This window comes from Giraffa tippelskirchi, chromosome 6, assembly GCF_054371585.1.
Source record: "Giraffa tippelskirchi isolate mGirTip1 chromosome 6, T2T-mGirTip1v1.2.pri, whole genome shotgun sequence".
Taxonomy (NCBI): Eukaryota; Metazoa; Chordata; class Mammalia; order Artiodactyla; family Giraffidae; genus Giraffa; species Giraffa tippelskirchi.
In genome coordinates, this window is record NC_137280.1 from 74,333,594 (window position 1) to 74,350,333 (window position 16,740).

At 57.6% G+C, this 16,740-nt stretch overlaps 1 protein-coding gene across 28 annotated transcripts in view; it reads right to left on the bottom strand.

Moving 5' to 3' along the window:
• LOC145511265 (maestro heat-like repeat family member 5) overlaps positions 1 to 16,740 on the bottom strand; it is a 58,334-nt gene that overhangs the window by 23,190 nt on the left and 18,404 nt on the right. For 11 of the 28 annotated variants that reach the window (XR_014057716.1, XR_014057718.1, XM_081504213.1 and 8 more), the window contains exons 6-18: positions 15,815 to 15,922; positions 15,460 to 15,576; positions 14,965 to 15,084; positions 13,812 to 13,958; positions 12,971 to 13,093; positions 12,093 to 12,172; positions 11,746 to 11,881; positions 10,061 to 10,156; positions 8,695 to 8,799; positions 7,041 to 7,173; positions 6,563 to 6,735; positions 1,711 to 1,860; positions 658 to 812 (exon numbers count right to left, since the gene is read on the bottom strand). Coding sequence is in view for 24 of the 28 variants with exons in the window: in XM_081504213.1 (XP_081360339.1) it covers positions 658 to 812; positions 1,711 to 1,860; positions 6,563 to 6,735; positions 7,041 to 7,173; positions 8,695 to 8,799; positions 10,061 to 10,156; positions 11,746 to 11,881; positions 12,093 to 12,172; positions 12,971 to 13,093; positions 13,812 to 13,958; positions 14,965 to 15,084; positions 15,460 to 15,576; positions 15,815 to 15,922 (1,643 nt within the window). In the remaining 4 variants the exon portion in view is untranslated. Of the gene's footprint in view, positions 1 to 657; positions 813 to 1,710; positions 1,861 to 6,562; positions 6,736 to 7,040; positions 7,174 to 8,694; positions 8,800 to 10,060; positions 10,157 to 11,745; positions 11,882 to 12,092; positions 12,173 to 12,282; positions 12,364 to 12,966; positions 13,094 to 13,811; positions 13,959 to 14,964; positions 15,085 to 15,459; positions 15,577 to 15,814; positions 15,923 to 16,740 lie in introns of all 28 variants that reach the window. The other 17 variants (XR_014057714.1, XM_081504208.1, XM_081504206.1 and 14 more) reach the window with 5 other exon arrangements.

The following is a 16,740-nucleotide window of genomic DNA, read 5'->3' on the forward strand; positions in this document are numbered from 1 at the left end:
GAAGGTGACTGAGCTGAGGCTATGGCTGTGGGAGGGGGAGGCTGAGGGAGATGGGAGAGGGGGTCCAGGTGTTGAGGCATCAGGGCGAGCGAAAGATGCTGGCATCCCCAAGATCAAGGCAGCGGGAGTGAGCGAGAGGGTGTCGGCGACCAGGAGCTACAACCTCAAGGTTCCAGGAGTGACCCAGGGCAGGTGCATGGTGTCTAGGTAAGCAGGTGGTATAGACTGAAGACCTGGGATTCAGAACTGGGATTTTAGAGATAAAGTACTGTCTCCAGGCTCAGGGGCCTGGGGACTGTGGTGCCATTGGGGCGGGGGCAGGGTGAGGGTCCCTGAGGAGCAGGAAGGATGGAGAGGGTTTGGTGTTGACAGGGGTCTTGCCAGCAGCACCCAGGATCCCGGGCTCCTCTCTGCCAGGTGATGGGTGCTGGTGGCTGGGCGGGGTGTTTTATGGGGTCACTGAGAGAAGGGATGGTGCGTGGTGCCTCCCCAGGGCTGGCCCCAGGAGGTACACAGTAAATGAACAGATAAGTGCTCCCTGGGGGCTCCCAGCCATGTGGCCATTCGTGGGCAAGCAGGAGGGTAGGCAGGGTGCCCTCTGCCTGGGGGAGGATGGACAGTGGGCAGTGGGGTGGGGAGGGAAGGAGGGCTGGGCACCTGTCCAGGGGTATGGAGAAGTCCAGGAAGGCAGCCACCAGCTCGGAGGTGTGGTTCCGGGCCAGCAGGGTGATGGCATGCAGGGCATTTTCCTTGGCTTGGGGGATGCGGACGGAGCAGAGCTTCAGGTGGATGGCCCGGCCCAGGTTGGCAACCTGTGTGGGGAGGAAGAGTATGGGGAGAGGGCTGGTCTGGGCAGGGGGCCAGGCGCCACCCCAAGAGCCTGAAAAGGGAGGGAGGAGCTGCCCCGATGGGCGTGGAGCCCCTTCAGGTAGAGTGCTCTCCTGAGGGGGACGCACAGCCCTGTCCTGGGGGATCTAAGAGGGAGGTCTGATGGGGGAGGCTCTTCTCTGCCCTGGACACGAGTCAGAAGGGGACCCCTGGGCTGATAGGGGGACAAGCACCATCTGCACAGCATTTGGGGTTGTCCAAGTCTGTCTAAACATTGCCCAATCGCTGAAGGTTCAGACACACCCAGGGGCAGAGCCTCTAGCCCCTGTCTTGGGGTTGGGGGGACAGGGCGTCTGCCTTATGTTCAGATGACCTTGTGTCCTGGTCTTCACTTTGGTACCTGCCGCTCTGATGTCTGGCAGGCCCCTCCCCTTCCACTTTCGGGTCTCATCACTCATCCATTCATGCCTGGCTCCAAGAGCACCCCCTGAGGCATCAGTCATCCTCTACTTGGGGGTCCCCTCCAGGGGCCTGTGCTGCCCCTCCTCATCAGCCTGGAGTCAGACCCAGAGCTCCTGGAGGGTCTGGGCTGGCCCTTCTCCCCCCACTCCCATCCCATCCTTGCTCCATCAGCGCATGTCTGCCCCAGATGCTGCAAACACCCCCCAGGGCCCCGGGACACCTGTGTGGGCCATTCCGTCCTGCATTCACTCACTTACTGGAATGCATCAGAGGGTGGGGTCTGGGTATCCCCCTCAGTACCAAGCTCAGGGACGCCGCCTGGTCCCCGAGGCCCTAGGCCCCCGGGTGCTGATGCTGGGCCTGCCCCCTGCCCCCTGCCCCATCCTGGCGGGCCCTCCGCGGGGGCCCCACCGCCCTCACAGTCTCCAGCTTGGCCCCGTGCTCCTGGATGGCAGTGAGCAGCATGTTGGCGGCCGCCTGCACGTGGAAGGGGCTGGTGGAGCCCAGGCTGTTGACGGCCGTCCAGATGAGGTCTGTCGGCTCTGCCATCGTGAGATACTTCATGATTTCCTGTAGCAGTGGGAGGGAGATGCCATCACCATGGTCCCCGGCGCTGGGCACCCGCCTGCTTGGCTGCACTCGTACCCCGTCTCAACGCTCCAGGCTCCCCAAGTCTCTAAGCACCGCCAGACGCCTCAGTCTCACGCCTCTGGGGCCCCAACAAGGGCACCCATCTTGCAGTTTGCTCTCCTGCACGTCTCCCTGAGCCAGCCACAGCCCATGGGCAGGGAGAGAGCATGTGATGATGGCAGAGGGGCGGGGACACGGCTCCCTTCCTCACTCAGACCTCAGGGCTTGTCCCGGGACACGCCTGGCCCAGCCAGCCTCGCCCCTGCCCTTCCTCTGCCCGGTCCTCACATCGGGGGCATCCTGATCTGTTAGCCTCAGCCCAGGCGGCCACTCCCCACTCCCCTCCTTACAGAGTCTTAACCAAGAGCAACTGAACTTCAGATCTTCGAAGGATCTTCAGGGCCCCCTGCAGCCCTAGGCCTGGGAAGGCAGGTGAGCTGCCTTCATTCACGGCACCCGGGAGGGCTAGGCAGGGCCAGGCTGGGTCCAGAACCCAGGGCTCCCGTCCCCTAGCAGGGCTTGCCGGGGAGCCCGACTCTGCTTGCTGCCCACATTCTCCTGGGGGGAGGGGAGGCGGTGTCCAGGGAGGTGGATGTCACCTCCCACCCCAGACCCTGAGCTGCTCTGCGGGATGAGGGTACTCTCGGGGAATGCAAAGTCGGGGGCTGGGATCCCTGCTCCACAGCCTTAGACCACAGTCTCCGAGAGGAAAGATTTAGAGCAGTGCTGCTCAATATCGTAGCTGCCAGCCATACCAAGCTGTTTAAATTTAATCACGAAAAATTCAGGGAATCCCTGGTGATCCAGTGGTTAGGACTCTGCACATTCACCACCTAGGGTGTAGGATCGGGAACTAAGATCGTGCACACTGCGTGGTGAGGCCATAAAAGAAAATGAAGCAAAATTTAAAATTCAGTTAATCAGCTGCACCAGGCACTTTTTTTAAAAATTTGGCTGTACTCACTTGGCTTGAGGGATCTTAGTTCCCTGACCAGGGACTGAGCCTGGGCCCCAGAAGAGAAAGCATTGAGCTCTAACCACTGGACCGCCAGGGAACCCCCTGCATTGCTGCATTTCAAGAGCCCAATAGTCACATGGGGACAGTGGCCACCTGTATAGTGCAGATACTTCATCCTTCCAGAAAGTTATGCTGGAAAGCTCTAACTCTGTGCAGCTGATAACCAAAGGAAGATTGAATGCTGGTGATGGAGTCATACTTGGGAAGGCTGACTGAACACTCTAATGCTTGCAAAGATGGTAGAGTGGTAAAATGTTCCTGGGCATGTCAGGGTATTTGTTGAGATGTCTGAAAGTCTGTTAGGATGTTTGCCTGTACATTAGATATAAAAATGTATGAATGTTAGAATATTTATTATTAACAGAATCTTACTGCTCTAAAATTTCGGTAAAGTGTTTGTGAGAATGTTAGTTTACCAGTTATTGATTAGGAGGTGAGGATAATTTTAATGGCATATTTGTTCAGTTCAGTTCAGTCCCTCAGTAGTGTCTGACTCTTTGTGACCCCATGGACTGCAGCACGCCAGGCTTCCCTGTCCATCACCAACTCCCAGAGCTTGCTCAAATTCATGTCCATTGAGTCAGTGATGCCATCCAACTATCTCATCGTCTGTCGTCCCCTTCTCCTCCTGCCTTCAATCTTTCCCAGCATCAGGGTCTTTTCTAGTGAGTCAATTTTTTGCATCAGGTGACCAAAATTTTGAAGCTTCAGCATCAGTCCTTCCAATGAATATTCAGGATTTCCCTTAGGATTGACTGGTTTGATCTCCTTGCTGTTCAAGGGACTCTCAAAGTCTTCTCCAACACCACAGTTCAAACGAATTAACTGTTCAGTGCTCAGCTTTCTTTACGATCCAGCTCACATCCATACATGACTACTGGAAAAACCATAGCTTTGACTATATGGACCTTTGTTGGTAAAGTAATATCTCTGCTTTTTAATATGCTGTCTAGGTTTGTCATAGCTTTTCTTCCAAGGAGCAAGCATCTTTTAATTTCATGGCTGCAGTCACCATCTACAGTGATTTTGGAGCCCAAGAAAATAAAGTCTGTCACTATTTCCATTGTTTCCCCATCTATTTGCCATGAAGTGATGGGACTGGATGCCATGATCTTTGTTTCTTGAATGTTGAGTTTTAAGCCAGCTTTTTCACTCTCCTCTTTCATTTTCATCAGGAGGCTCTTTAGTTCCTCTTCACTTTCTGCCATAAGGGTGGTGTCATCTGCATATCTGAGGTTATTGATATTTCTCTGTGCAATCTTGATTCCAGCTTATGCTTCATCCAGTCTTGCATTTCACATGATGTACTCTGCATATAAGTTAAATAAGAAAGGTGACAATATACAGCCTTGATGTACTCCTTTCCCAATTTGGAACCAGTCCGTTGTTCCATGTCTGGTTCTAACTGTTGCTTCTTGACCTGCATACAGGCATATTTGTAGCTAAAAGTAACTTTTTGTGTTAGAATATTAGACTACTATATAAATCTGGTTAGGTCATTTGTTTTAAGATTATGTTTAAAATTGTTTGCTAAAATGTTAAATTTTGGTTACAGTTCTAGTAATAGAATGTTTTTGAAGAAATTCAATCTGGAATGATGGTTAGACTCTCAGAATCCCAGAATACTACAAACTCAGGTTTGCTAAGTACTTGTGAGTATCTTATTTAAACCCAGGGCGTGAAAAAATGTGAGCTGGAGGTGGCAGTGATGGTGGTTCTGTGGTTATGGTGGCGATGGTGATGGTGGTGGTGTTAGTGATGGTGGTGGTGATGGTAATGCTGTTGGTGGAGGTGGTGGTGAAGGTGGAGAGGGACAGTGGTGGTGATGATGGTGCTGGTGATAGTGGTGATGGTGTTGGTAGTGGTGGTGGTGGTGATGGTGGTAGTGCTGTTAATGATGGTGGTGGTGGTGGTGATGGTGGTGGTGGCACTGTTAGTGATGGTGGTGGTGATGGTGATGCCTTTGGTGGTGGTGGTGGTGATGGTGGTGACAGAAATTCTGTTGGTGGAGGTGGTGGTGAAGGTGGAGATGGCTCATGGTAGTGATGAAGTTATAGTGTTTATAAGACCACGCGGGGAATGCAGGACCGATTTGGGACCAGAACCCAGGTCTGTTCTCCACCCCAAACCTTCCCAGAACCATCGTCCTTTGATTAGCAGACCCTCCCATCCTCTCCCCTTTCTGTGCTCTGTCCATTACTGCTTCCTGTTCAAGGAAAACCTGAGCTGAATGCCCTGTCCCTGTGTGCCGGGGACCATGCAGAGTGGGGCAGACTGCTCTTCCCAGGTTCTGGACCCTACGTTCCTAGTCACTCCGTCCACCTGAGAGCCCCAGTGCTCCAGGACCCCTTAACTGCTGGGGCCCTCTGAGCTGGCCCCAGGGAACCCTCCCTCCAGCCCTGTCTCTTCCCCTAGGTCCAGGTCCTCAGGTGTAAACAGAAGCCCTGCCTAGTTTCCCTGTCCTGGCCCTGGACAACTGATGTACTGTCTCCAGGGCTTTAGGTTTTTCCCTACTAAACTTTTCCTGATTGGCCTCAGTGGGCTGACAGCCACTGCAGCTGCAGAGAGCACAGTTCTAGAGTCAGGCAGGGCTGGATTTAAAACCCACTGGGCACCTACTAGCCAGGTACTGCCACTGCATCATTTGGTTCAACCTAACTCCACTGAATGGGTGTTTACTGAAGCCTGGTTCTACCACCAGAGCCTGTGCTGGGCCCAGGTGGGACTCCACTTCTGGCCTGGAGGTCTAATGGGGAGACTGACAGACACATCCCATACAGGGGTCTTCATTAGTCATGGGTTCAACAGCAAGAGGGGCCACCACAGCGGAGACGTCATGAACTGACCACTCCGAACGGGAGGCTCCAGGAAACTCGGCCAGTCCAGCCAACGCCAGCATCCAGCCCACACCCGGGGTCCCAGCCTCGCTCATCTTCAGAAAAGACACAGCTCACACAGATACAGACGGTTACAGAGACTTGGGATCTCACTGAGATGACGAAAGGGAGCTGGGGAGCTGCTGGACACCCCAAGCCACTGACTAAGGAGGGGCTGGCTGCGGGAGGTCAGATGACAGCGGAAGAGGGGAGACACGGTATGCCTTCAAAGGAGGAGGGTTTGGCTCTCAGAGGATGGGGAGAAACCTCGGGAAAGTGAGGAAGTCAAGGCTGTATCTGCAGAGGGTCACCAGGAAGGACACCATTTGGTGCCTCAGAGGACGCCCACCATGGGAGCTAGCCAGCCAGCGCCGTCTATTAGGAATTCCTGGCAGCTGGAACTTCGTTGGTATCACTCTGCCCACTTCACAAGGAAGACTGAGGCTCAGACAGAAGGAGCTTGTTCAAGATTGCACAGCCGTGAGAGACAGAGCTGGGACTCAAGCCTGCGCTGCTGACCCCAGAGTCTATCTCCAGCCCCTCCTCCCCGAACTCCTGCTTCCCAGGAGACACAGTCCTCCAAAGCTCTAGTTAATCACCAGAGATGCAGGCAAGATCCTGGCCTCAGTTTTAATACTCACACCCTGGCCCCAGCGGGAGCCCCGGCAGAGGAGTAGCAGTGGGGGTCGGAGCAGAGCATGGCCACATCCCCCCACCCAGATCTGCCCAGGATTCTAAGGGCTTTGACCTTGATGACTTGGGAGCTGCCGGGCTGCAAGACGTGGTCCTTCAAGAGTGCCACCTCCTGGGGGCTGGGGGGAGCAGCCTCCTGGTCCCCGCTGCTCCAGATGGGGGCTCCTTCCTTGCTGGCCTGGGGAGGCTCCTGGGGGGCTGGTGCTTGCTCCTGCAAAGCTTCTCCTCCTGGTCAGGGGCGGGATGGGGTAGGGGTGAGGGCAGGCAAAGGCAGGCTTGGGGTCTCGGGTGGGACCTGCAGTGGGTGGGGTGGGATCATCTGAAGTCAGGGTCATGCCTGGGTCCAAGTTTAGGGTGGGGAGTCAGTGGGTCTGCAGGTCGGGACAAAGCCATGACTGTGCTGATGGCTGAGGTTAGAGGCTGGGTCTGGGAGAGGTCTGGGGGGAGTTGGGTTCAGGAGTGCTGGCGTGGGTTGGGCTGAGGCTGTGGCTGCGGTGGGAGCGAGTCCTCCGTGGGGACCCTCATAGGCTCACCTCTCTGGTGCATGAGGAGCTTGTAGAGATGGCCCACCCCTTCCAGGCTGGAGCACTGGGTAGTCTTGTCCGGGTCCTGGCACAGAATCCCCAGCATGCCCACCAGCTGCCCAGTTCGTTTGTCCTCTTTGGGCTGTAGTGAGAGTGCAGAGAACCACTTATGCAGATCCTAGCAGTCACACACTCACCCCAGCACGGCTGGCGTCGGAAAGGATCACTTCAAACTCTATGCAGGGCTGGGATTCAGGTCTGGACAAAATGTTTCTGTTTAGTTGCTCAGTTGTGTCCAACTCTTTCGCGACCCCATGGACTGGAGCCCGCCAGGCTCTTCTGTCCCTGGCATTTCCCAGGCAAGAATACTTAAGTGAGTTGCCATTTCCTTCTCCAGGGAGTCTTCCTGACCCAGGGATTGAACCTCTGTCTCTTGCATTGGCAGGAGGATTCCTTACCACTGAGCCACCGGGGAAGCCCCCCAGACAAAATGTTAGTGGTTGCCAAAAAAGGTCAGGACATAAGAGAAAACTATCTTAATGTAATATTTGTCAAATTCAAAATGAATGCTAAAAAATCCATCATGCAAGAGTTTCAAAATTTTAAATAAAGACAGGATCTGAGCCTGCACGTCCATGATCTTGCCTCACTCACCTCACCCTATTCCCAGCCCTGATTCCAATAAAACTTTATTCACAACAACAGGTGGCCAGCCCAAGGGCCATAGTTTGCTGATTTGATTGTTTAAAACATCCCATTAAAACATTTATCTTCCTTGCTGAGTGTTTTGGCATCTCCACAAGTGTTGTGTCCTAGGCAAGTGCCTGACTTGTCTCTCCTAGACCCAGTCCTATGTGTTGCAGAAGTTGATTTTGAGTAAATGGAAGGTCCTTTGAACTCCTGCAGAGGGGTCCTCCTCACCAAAGGCATACTGGAGGGGTCTAAACACCGAAAGCTTGCCTTTGGCAGAATGTGCCTGTTTCCCAGCCGCCTGCCTGCCTGTCTGCCTTCGTTAGAAAGGCACACCCGCCAGGCACCAGGCCGAGGAAGTAATTTTCTCATCTCCCTGTGAGTCTCCCTGAGGAATCGATGCTGATTTTGGCTGATAAATGCAGAACCACTCACTCCCTGTACGCGTGCTGATGTTCACTCAACCCAAGGGCGTTAGCGACAGATGGTGGTTAAGCTGTGACCCGTGAAATGAAACGACGGAAATGGTGATGGATGAGGGCAGAGGGACAGTGGCTGTTCTACACAGAGCTGCCTGCTCCAGTCTGGGGCAGGGCGGCACTCTCACAGTCTCTCATCTGACGCTCACTGTGTCCCTCTGAGGAGGACTCCTTTCTTCCCATTTCCCTGAGAGACAGGCTCAGGGTGGAGAACTTGCTTGAGGCTTCAAGCTGCATTGGCAAAAGCCCAGCATCCTGGGTCAGGCGTCAGGGAGCCTGGGTTCAGCCTTCAGCTGGGAGGCCTTCAGCAGGGGCCCCCCAACCCCCAACCCAGGCTGTTTCCTTGTGTGTGAGGAGGAGGAGTGCCTGGCCAGGCCACAGGGGACTTGGGGATCCTGCATGTCCTGGGGGCAGGGGCCCCATGCGCCTTGGCAGGCTGGGGGAGAAGGGCAGCTTGGCGGGTGTGGGCCTGGGGCTGGAGAGATGGTACTCACATCCAGGTAGAGGCTGTGGTTCAGGAATTTGAGGAGGGCCACGCAGCTGTGGACAGCCCGCTGCCGCTCATGTGCCTTCTCCGACGCCAGCCAGACAGACAGGTGCTGCAGGTGGTAGGGGCAGGGAGGGGCGCGGCCGCCTAGGACCCCAGCTCCGGACAGGCCCCGCCCCCAGCTCAGGCCCCGCCCACCACCAGCCCAGACCACATCCTAAGCCACACCCTCGGCTCAGGCCCCTCCCAGTCCCAGCCCCGCGCAGTCCACCACTCCCCCTATCCGGCCTTCCTCATCTCTTTTCACTGCCTCTGCTAATCCCTCTGCTCCAGGCCATCGCGACCCAAGAGGAGGTGTTCTTTCTTTCTTTTGTAAATGACACGCCCCTCCTGCTGAAAATCTTTTGAGGTGCCAGGTTGTTAACCTGTTCCTCTGCAACGTATATCTTTCCAGAACAATGCTTTTCTGTGCACACCACAAAGGCACAGAGTTACAAAGAAATTCAAAGGCATACTGAGACAGGCTGAACACTTCTTAAGCCGCATTTGAGCCTCTTTGTTATGGGGATGGATGATTCTGACGCTGCGTGAGGATGAAGTGCTGGGAGATTCTGTGACTCGGTTGTGTCCTGTAACAACGTTTCCTCCTGGCCGGGCTCACACACCCAACCCCGACTTCCATCTGTGCACCCCAGGTAGGCAGTCCCTGCTGCAGAGGCTCCCCTCAGCTCCACTGGGCCTCAAGCCTGAGATGGCCTGGCCTCTGCTGACCTCACCTCACTCTGACCCACTGCCCCCACCTCTGCGCCCACCCCAGGCTCCAGCCATGCAGACCCTCCCTCCACTCCGGCCCAGTGTGCTAGCTGGGGTTGCTCAGCTTTGCTCCTGTGTGCCCTCTGCCCCGGGGCCCTCTCCGCCCCTCCTCTGCAGAGGCCTGCTGGCCCTGACCTCCCACCCTCCCAGCAGAGGCAGCCTCCCCACTGGGCCTCCCCTGACTCTGTTGGCTGGTCTCCCTCCTTTCAGGGAAGGACTCTGGAGGGCAGTGACACAGTGGGGGTGGTAGGCTTGGGAGACACCCTTGAAGCTGGGAGACTGCTGCAGGGGCAGTTCTCTCAGTGGGAAGGAGGGCAGGTGCCTCCGGGGCAGGGCCATGGCCTCTTTCCTCACCAACTCCCTTTGCTGTGGCCTTCATGGCCCACTTGCCACCAGGCTGTGCTCACTGCACCTTCCTGCCCCCTACTTGTCCTAAACCACGGTGACCCCTGCAATGGACAGCCCTCGAGCCTCTGTGTTCCTAGACCAGTTCCATGCCTGGTTCAGGCCCTGTGCCCTCTGCCCCCCTGTCCTCTCCCTACACTGCCCTGTGTCCTCACCGCCAGCAGGAATTGCAGCTCCTCAGCTGTGGGGTTCTGCATGATGAAGCTCTGTAGCATCTGTTCCAGGGCCCCTGTGGTCTCCTTGTAGAGGGTCTGTGCCGGGGAGTGGAGCAGGTCAGAGGGCAGCCGAGACCCAGGGCCAGAGGGACGGCTGGGGCCTCCTGGGGGGCCTGTGTGTGTCAGCCTCTCGCTGCCTGCTTCCTGCATGCTCCCCAGGTTGGGATGCACACCAGTAAGCTCATATCATGCCCAGGAAGGGCCCCTCCCAGGACCCCCACTGGGCAGCTGGGGAGAATGGGTGGTCTGGGGTGGTCTGGGGCCTGCCCCAGGGCACAGGATTCTCAGTGGCCGAGAAGATTCACGAGCATGTAACCTGCTCAAGACCTGGCTCGGAAGGCTCTTGTGTCTAGTTGAACACTCTGCCATTGCCATCTTGAAATTCTCAAAAAGGTTTTAAACAAAGGCCCCTCGTTTTCATTTTGCTCTGGTCCTGCAAACACAGGAGACCCTTGATCTTGGCTGCTTGGTGAGTCAGTCTTGCCCAGGGAGGGAAGGGCCACAGAGAGTATCCACTGGAGGAGAGCCCTGGGGCACTGGCCATCAGGTCCCTGGGGGCCACTTCGGCTCTCTGAGCCTACCTTTATCCCCTGAGAACTGGGCTGGAGCCAGGCCCCGGTCAGGGTGTACGTGGACACAGGGTGAGAATGAACAGGAAGCCTCAGCCCAGCGCCTGGCTCCCGGCTGCACTCCCTGAGGGTCCGGCTGTGGGGTCATCACCTGGTAACCGGGGCACCCTGGACTCCCACAGGGTTGGAGTCTAGGCAGACGTCCTCCTTCTGGAGAGCCGCTGCAGTGGTGTCACCCTGGGTCCAGGGGGCCCCTCACTCTCACCCACACCCAAGCTGTCTATCTGCCGGCTCCATCCTGGACTCAGCCTGGGGAGGTGGGCTGATGAGCCTGGTCTAGGGGCAAGGGGCAAAGATCAGCCCTGCCTCTCCCTCCCGACACCTCCATTTCTCTGAGCTGGTTCCCTCGCTCTCTGGACGGGTCACTGCTGGGAAGCTGAGCTAACGCAGATGCTGGGTGGGCCTGGCTCCCCGGCAGGTGCTCAGCACCGGCTGCCTGCCCTGTGCAGTGGGCGGGGCGCCGGGCGGGGCGCCGGGCGGGGGTGGGCCGCGAGAGGCTGCACGCTCCCTCCGGTGGCGGCTGCCCGCAATGGCCGGCATCTCCCCGCAGTGAGGCTTCCCTTGGACACAACAACTTGAGAGGGTGGGCGGCCGGCCAGGGGCTTGGAGCGCACATCAGAGCTCCTTTTTGCAGCCACTAGCGCGGGCAGGACCAGACCAGCTGCAGTAGCGGCGTGGGTGACACTGAGCTGCACGCTCTCAGTGCCAGCAAGAGAAAGGGAGGCCACCCATTCTATGTACAGAGTGCTGCTTTGCCCCACACGTGGGACACGCAGGGTTTCCTTTCAGCCTCAGCGCTAAGGACCACTAGCTCTTGGATCATCATTCCCTTTTTACAGGCGGGCTCGAACAGTTAAAAGAAACACCCCCAGCCCTGGCCTACGGTGGGAGGCGGGTGCCTCAGGGGCCCCCTGCCAACCCGAGAGCAGTATGCAGGACTGGACATTCTTCCCCGGAGCCCCGCCTCTGGAAGGGGTGCAGGTGCCAGGCTCGCACCTGTATGTTGGGCGGCTCCAGAAAGAGGCAGGTGTGTTTCTCTAGGACCTCCAGCGGCGGCAGGGACATCACGCTGTGGAGGCTGATGGACAGAAGCTGAGATTTCATCTCCAAGTCCAGCAGTGGCCTCAGCTTACTGTGGGGAACAAGGCGGGAAGGGCGGGGGCCTCTGTAAGAAGGCCACCCGCCTCCCACGGTGGCCTGCACTGGCTCAGGTCCCTAGCCCTGCCCAGGAGGGCCTTGACACCTGATGTCTCCCACCTCGCTGTCCTGCTAGGTGCCAAGCCCGAGCTGTGAGGCTGATGGCAGATGCTGAGCAAGGCACTGTGTGGGGCTGGGGAGCCTACCAGAGACTGGAGATGATGTGAATGGTCTGCTGGCGAGTCGGGGTGCACAGCGTGTCCTGAGGCTCCTTCTCCATCATAAGCTGCAAATCCCGGGTGCAGGCTGAGTCTCTCCACATACCTGGGCCCGTCCCACTTCTGACACCAAGTCTCCTTCCCACCTAAAGAGCTGGGTGCCCAGCACCCCTCTAACCTGCAGGATTCTGCTTCTGCTCTGGATCCTCATAGGGGTGGCCTTTGTGTTCTGACCCCCCTCGCCCCGTCCCTCTGCCACCTTAGACAATTAGAGCATAGACTTTAGAATCAGATGGGTCACGGCTGAATCCTAGCTACCCACACATGAGCTCGCATGACCTTGGGCACACCTCCAAACTGCTCTGAGCTTCGTTTATTCACAAGTAACATGAGCCGTTGCCCTTGTGTTAGGTGGGAAGCAAGGCTTGCAAAGCAGTGTGTCTGGGTCACAGGAGGGACTCAGAAAATGAGAAGTGTTATTTTTGCTACTGCTACTGCATAATTATCTATCACTTGTGTGTTTCCTCCAGTATCCCACAGGTTCTGTGAGGCCCAAACCCCTAGCAACTAGTGGAGCAAGCTAGGTCAGTATTGGCAGAAAGGATGGTGCTGGCCTTCCCGGGTCTCAGCCACATTAGCTGTGTGGTGGACATCCTTGGCCAGCCCAGGGTCACTGTAGGGAGCGAGTCACGTGAGGGCCATGGATGTGGTTCCAGGTGTGAAAGCCTGTGAGGGGCTTGTCCACGCTCTAGAAGTCCAGCTGGCCCCTCTCTCCCACAGGTGCCTCTTGTGAGTGCTGCTGTTTGAGGGAGGTGCCCTGTCCATCCATGGAGAGGACTTCCCTTGCCCCAGGACCTTGCACTCACCATCAGGCACTTGAAGAGCTTGGACATCTGCGAGAACCCGTAGCTTTGGGTGCCCTCGTTGTGGCTGATGGCCCCCACCAGCATGAGTATGGCCGTGAGGAAGCTCTGCTTCAGCGTCTCATCCTGGGGTCAGGCAGCAGAGCAAGGGGTGGGTCGGGGAGTGGGAGCATCGAAGGGGTGGGAGAGCAGGAAGGCCACCATCACGCGTGGCAGCAGGGCCGCCACTGATGGGGGGGGACAGCAGAGACCTCCGGCTGGGGCTGCATAGACCCTGTGATGGGGGGACCCATGCAGCAGAGACCTCCGAGGGCTGGGGCTACATAGGCCCCAGGATAGGGAGGACCCATGTGATTTTGTTTAACAGTGTGAATAGCTGATGATGCTTAAGCATCAGGAGGTGCCCATAAGAAGCCTAGTATCCAGCTTATGGTGATATGCGGCTACCCCAGGCCCAAAGGATCAAGTGTGTGGTGCTCTCACAGGGCTGCCCGGACCCTCACTGTTCCCCGGGTGCAGGGTTAGGGGACTGTCATCATAGGGCATCCAGTTCCCGAGTGAGAACCCAGGGCTTGCTTTCAGAGGGGAGGCGGAGGGCTGGGGTCCTCAGGAAAATCCATGAACCGTTAGGTGGGAAGGACAAGGAGGAGGCCAGGCCCATGTGGGGGTGGCGTGGGGAGGTGGGCCTCAGGGCCCTGGGAGGTCTAATCCTGACACCTCTCTGATGGGCTCCGGGGCCCTGGGAGGTCTAATCCTGACCCCACTCTGGTGGGCTCCAGGGCTCTGGGAGGTCTAGAGTCCTGACCCCGCTCTGGTGGGCTCTGGGGTGGGCCAGGGGTCGTACCCAGGAGCTGTGGTGGAAGTAGTAGATCATCCGAGTCAGAATGTTGTCCACCCACGGGAGGGTGAGGGCCTTGGCCTTGTCCGCCATCTGGCCGTAGCAGAGGAGGATGGTGCTGCTCGCCCACTTCCACCACGGGTCCTCCAAGTCCTGGGCACAGTGGGGTGGGGGTGGGGCAGGTCAAGCCCTGCTGAGCCTTCCCCTGGGGGTGTGGTGACGGCAGGTACCCCAGGCCCTGGTGGGGTCCTGGAGGCAGGGTGCTCTGAGGAGTGGTGGGCCTCAGTTTGTCTCATAAGGAAAATAGAGGAGATGGGGCTGTCTCCCTAGGGGGGTGGGCTGGGTCTTGTGGGGTCACTCGGAGGTGTACCCGGGGGTGGTTGTCTCTGCTAGAACAGGCTGGAGTCTAAGCCCCCCACCCTTCCAGCCTTGGGGTGGCCCCTTCCCCGGGGCCCAGGGCCCGGCCCCCTTCTGTCCCACCTCAGGCTGCAGGGAGCTTGGGAGGGTGTGTCTGGACCTAGAGAGACAGTGATGGGGCACCCGGCGCATTGGCTCCAGGTGAGACCCAGAGAGTGGGGGCCCTCGATGTCCCCTGAGGACACTATGATTCTGCTGTCCGTCAGTGACTAGACCCTCTCTGGGGGTTTGAGCTTCGGGTCCCAGCCACTGCTCTACCACCTGCCAGGTGTGGAGCTGCGAGGAGGAGCCCGGCCGGACTTCGGCCGTGGTCCTGGTTCTCACTCATCCCCACTCTGTCCTAACCCGGCTCGCCTCCTGGGGTGGCTGCCACTGCTTCTGCCTCGGGAATTCCCCAGGGCTGGCCTCTGGCCCTTGTCTCCTGCTTTGGACGAGGCCCAGGATCAAAGAGCCACCAACCACAATGAGGCAGGCAGGCAGCCACGCGGGAGCTGTCCCTGAAGCTCCTGCCGTGTTGGCCTCACAGCCGGGCTCGCTGCAGCCCCAGCGGTGGGAAAGAGGGAGCACCATCGCGGAGGAGGAAATCGTGGCACAGGGGCCATGCCGCTGCTGCAGAGGTGGGGCTGGAGGCCGGGGGGCGGCCCACAGCCTTTCCCCCTAATCGGCCCCAGGAGCCCCCACTCCATGGAGGTCCAGCATCCCTGTCTGCAGCCCAGGCCTCCGGCCGCCAGAGAGCCAGCACCTTGTGGGAGAATCTGTTCAGGCTCCGCCTGACGGGGTTTCTCCGGCCAAACTGCTCCAGGATGGCCCAGACGTGGTCCAGGTGGCGGGCGGCGGCCAGCCCCACGGTGAGCGCAATGCCCTGTGGGGGTAGGGGGCCAGGGTCACTGACGTGGGCTGGGGACTTGTCCAAGGGCACAGGGCACCTGCCTCCCACCAGCCTTGGAGTACACACACGTTTGAGCCCGGCCTTGTGGGGCGTCTCTTTATGGGGGATGGAGGCGAGGGTGGGGCGGGGGGGAGAGGTGACTGTGGAGTTCTGCTACCGCTGCCTCCCCACCCCCAGGTCTCAGCAGCCCCGCGCCAGAGCAGGAAATGAGGGTCCAGGAAGAGGAAGAGGACACAGCTGTGATGGGGTCAGAGTGGGACCAGGATCAGGGTTGGAGTGGGACCAGGGTCAGGCTAATTCTGTGATCAGGGTCAGGCAGCTGGCACTGAGTGGCCACTAGAGTCTTACCTCCCTCTGCTTGGACCACTGGTGGGACGTTTCCAGCAGGGTTTTCAGGTGTGTCCTGACTGTGGTGCCGTTCTTTTCAGCTTGGAGCATCAGCCCATAGTAGATGAACAGGAAGGCCTGGGGAAGGGTTCAGCTTCCTGTCTTGAGCCTGAACCACCTCTCTGCACCCCTGTCCACCGGGCAGCCTGCCACTGCCCCCATGCATGCCCCCTCGCCCCTCTGCTCTGCGACCAGCAACCCCTGGGCTGGTGGTGAAGCGTCAAGGGTGTGGCTGCAAGTCCTGCCGCCTGCCCCCCGCCCTCTGTTTCTTTCGGGGGCCTGGGGCTTGCCCTGGGCAGGGGTGCGGGTGGCCCACCTTCTCCGGGGGCTGCTCCTGCTGTGTCCGGTCAGGCCTGGTGAGTGCCCCCAGCAGCTCCTTGGACCACCCTTCTGTGTTCAGAAACTGCACCGACTTGATGGCCATCTGTGAGCAGATGGGGGTGGGCGGGCAGAGGGTCTCTGTCTCCACCCTGTGAGTCTCCACTAGCCTGGCCTGCCCTCAACCGCTCGGGGTCCTGACTCCGTGGTCCTCCTCCCCGTTTCCTTCTCCTGAGGCTCCAGGGCCTGCTCTCTGACTTGTTTGCTCGCCCTTGGGGACGAGAAACTCATTCCTCAAGATGCCCCTTGCTGGAGGTTCTCAAGGAGGGGCTGGAAACCAGGAGCCTGACCATGTCCCCAGCGCTGGGCTGGGGCTCGGCTGTCATAGAGGCCCAGTGGCGTGTCCCCTCAAGGTGGCTGCACCAGAGTGTGGGTGCCTGGGGGGCAAAGTTGGTCTTGTTTGCCCACGGCTGTCTCCCCAGCACCTAAAACAGTGCCTGACAAGTAGCTGACACTCTGTTAGTATTTTTGAATGAAGGAATGAATGAACCAATGATCAAATAAATGAATGAGAAGTCCCTTCTAAACATTAAGTCCTAAAAGCCCTAACACTGCATCATTTTATGATGATAAATACACAGCCTCTCTATTTACAGTGTTCCTGATTTCCACAATACGAGTCATCCAAGATTTTGATCCTAAGATTCTTTCTGGTGGAGAGACTCCTTCTAATTATGCTCCCAACCCAAATACTTTAAAAGAAGAAAAGACTGGTAAATGTGAAGATAAACATTTCAAGAAGTTTGTTTAGCCAAATCACCATAAATTAAGTTGAAAGACACAGTAGTTGTTTTTTTTTTCCTTTCTGTGATCTGTTGCCAAGAGTTAATATCATTGATAAAGAGCACTTTATAAACCAATAAG